We start from the raw sequence: 2,785 nt of genomic DNA, 5'->3' as shown, positions 1-2,785 counted from the left end.
TCAGCATCCCACTTTCCTCTTATATCAATCCCTCCTCCAAACCTGCTCCTATTAATCTCAGTGAAGTGGTACCACTGTATACTCAGGTACCCAAGCCAGAAACTTGGGGGTCTTTTTGTCACCTCCGCCTGGATTGCTCGGCTTATTAGCTGCTTTCCCAGACTCTAGTCTGTTTTCCTCCGCCCATTCTTCACACTGCAGTCCAGTGAAATTTCTCTAACAGCTGTGGCCCTTATCCGACGACCAAATCCTTGATTTAGGTCCATGGCTTCTAATGACCAGACCTCTGCCTTTCTCTCCAGTCTCACAACTCTTCACACCCTTTGTGCCGTTCTGCTCTCCAGTCTGAGCTCTTTCATTTCTCTGAGGAGTATTCCGATCTGTGTTTCTCATGGACCTCAGCATATGTTATGCCCTCTACTTAGAGCCTCCTCCTTTCGTTTCCCCTTTTCTTAGCTTCCTCCTCATACTTTTGGTTCTTAACTTCAGTGCTGTGTCCCTGGGAAAGCATCCTTGGCTCACTGGGCACGGCTCCTGCTCCGTCTTTCTCCAGCTTCCTCTTCCTTGGCGCTTGACGTACTTATAATAATTTTTACGTGGCGGTCTTTCCACCAATGTCAGCATCAGAAGTATATTTCTCTTTCTCTCCATTACATCCCTAGTGCCTGGAAAGTAGGAGGTTTTCAATAAATATTTATTGAATAAATGAATAGGTGAGGTCTGGGGGAAGGGAGAAGAACTAAGTACAGAATGTATATGCAAGAAAGGGGTGAGGGTGGAAAAGGTACAGAAGCAGTGAAGAAGGGTAGGGTCTCTAAGGACAACTAGATAGAGGAAGCCGAGTGACAGAAAGCGTGTGGCAGAGAACAGGGAGGGATGGGTAGGGGACCACCTATATAATATAGTACTCTAGTCTGACCTTTTGAGTTACGTTGTTTTCTAATTCGTGTTTGTAGCCAGCTGAAATGAGAAAAGCTCAGTAGTTTCAGGTGATTGCTGGAGTAATCTGTAGAAATGAAAGAAGGTGTTCTCATTCTAGAGAGTGCTGGACAGCCATCGTGGAGTTTTTAAAAATAATATGACCCTACACTGAGCTAAGATAGTTAAGTGGTTTATACTTAAGTTTATTGAGAGATTTGGGTATGGATAAAGGATACAATCTCTCGGGAGATGGGGAAATATAAATTCTGTTTTAAAAAAAGCTATAGAAAATTGAGACTACCAATGGTTGAAATTTGGGAAATGAAGTGCAATGAAATACTGAGTATCTGAGAGGTTATGGGACCAGTAGCAAGAGCAGGTCAGTTTGTTGGACAGGGGAGTGCTTTTACCATGTTGTTTGGAATGGTTCCAGGACATCCATTTTGAGATATCTAGTTATTAAAAGAGGATAGATTAAAATAGAAACATTGTTTTAAAGTGCTTTAGCAAGCTACATTTAAAAAGTACTCGTTATAGAGAAAGTGCACCTAAAGATAACCAGCAATGTTACTGTCTTGTTCTTCTTATTTTTTTCTAGATCTATTTTTTATTAATAGATAATCATGCAATTGAAGTTTTTTTAAATCCACCTTTGTTTAGTATTATAAGTATTTACTATGTTCTTAAAAACCCGTTAACAGCATTTTAAATGATTGTCAATTTTTTTTTGTCATTTAGAAGTGCTATAACTTACCTATTTCCCAGTTATTACCTTGTTTCTGATTTTTGTTAATAAAAATAATGCAAGGCCGGACAGTGAACATCTTTGCGTTCGAGGTTTTTTCTTTGCTGTTTCCTGCTTTAGTCTAGGCCAGTGGTTCCCAGACTCGAACGTACATCAGCATCACCTCGAAGGCATGTTAAACATAACTTCTGGTTTTCACCCCAAGAATTTCTGGTTGAGTAGGATAGAGAGGAGGCCTGAAATTTGGCCTTTCTAGTATGTTCTCAGGTGCTGCTGATGCTGCTTGTGTGGGGAGCACACTTTGAGATCCACTGACCTACCTTATTGACAATGAAACTACAGTATTGAGGTTGTTTCTCAGTCAGTAGGAGTGATTATGATCTTGAATGAAACTGGGTGCGTGTACTAACCTGTATCAGGAAGTTGAAGAGTGAAAGATTGAATCAGCATCTCAGCCTTGAAAATGTGTGCAATTTGTGAACATAGGAGTGCTGTTTTGTGCAAGATTCTCTGCTGGGTATTATCAGGTAAGGATCCTGTGGTGAGTAAAACAGAGTTCCCTTTTGGCCACTTTATAATCCATAAATCCGTGAGATAAGACAGACGTAACTCCAAAGTGCCAGAATAAAGATATAAGAAAAGGGCTTCAGAATTCGGAGGGAGGCGAGATCATGTTTTGTGGACAGGTCAGAAAGTAAGAGGCCAAGAAGTAGAAGGTCCAAGAAGAGCTAGACTATTTTTAAGGGGTTTCACAAGTATGACATCAGTAAAGCTTGGTGTTTTCAGCCAGGCAGGCCCAAAATTCAAATCCTGGTTCTGTACTACATTCGCTTTGTGATATTCTCCCTGAGTTTGTTTCTTCATCTGTAAAACGGAGATAATACCCTAGAGATGTTTGTGGAGGTAACATAAAAGCACCCAGTGTGGTGTCTTGTATCAAACACTCAAAAATTGTTGAGTAAATGGTAAGCTTCTCGAAGGTTTTTTGTTGGTGCTGCTAAGCATTATAATTAGCAAGGCCAAACCACCACTAACCGTCCATAGGCATAAAAGTGATTCATGCTTCCTGAAACAGTTTTTCTCTGGATTCAATTTAAGAGGAAATTTTGTTAACAGAAA

General features: G+C 40.5%; 1 protein-coding gene across 2 annotated transcripts in view; it reads left to right on the top strand.

Moving 5' to 3' along the window:
- The window catches only part of ADAM17 (ADAM metallopeptidase domain 17), a 39,664-nt gene that overhangs the window by 6,646 nt on the left and 30,233 nt on the right, over window positions 1-2,785 (top strand). Inside the window, exon 1 of one of the 2 annotated variants that reach the window (XM_023533585.1) lies at window positions 2,054-2,193. The exons of the other annotated variant lie outside the window; for it this stretch is intronic. Within the exon in view, the coding sequence (XP_023389353.1) occupies window positions 2,130-2,193 (64 nt within the window). The 5' untranslated portion in view covers window positions 2,054-2,129. Of the gene's footprint in view, window positions 1-2,053; window positions 2,194-2,785 lie in introns of those variants that run through there. 2 annotated transcript variants of the gene reach the window in all.

This window comes from Pteropus vampyrus, unplaced genomic scaffold (assembly GCF_000151845.1).
Source record: "Pteropus vampyrus isolate Shadow unplaced genomic scaffold, Pvam_2.0 Scaffold105, whole genome shotgun sequence".
NCBI classification, from domain to species: Eukaryota; Metazoa; Chordata; class Mammalia; order Chiroptera; family Pteropodidae; genus Pteropus; species Pteropus vampyrus.
This window is presented reverse-complemented; position numbering and strand designations above follow the sequence as displayed.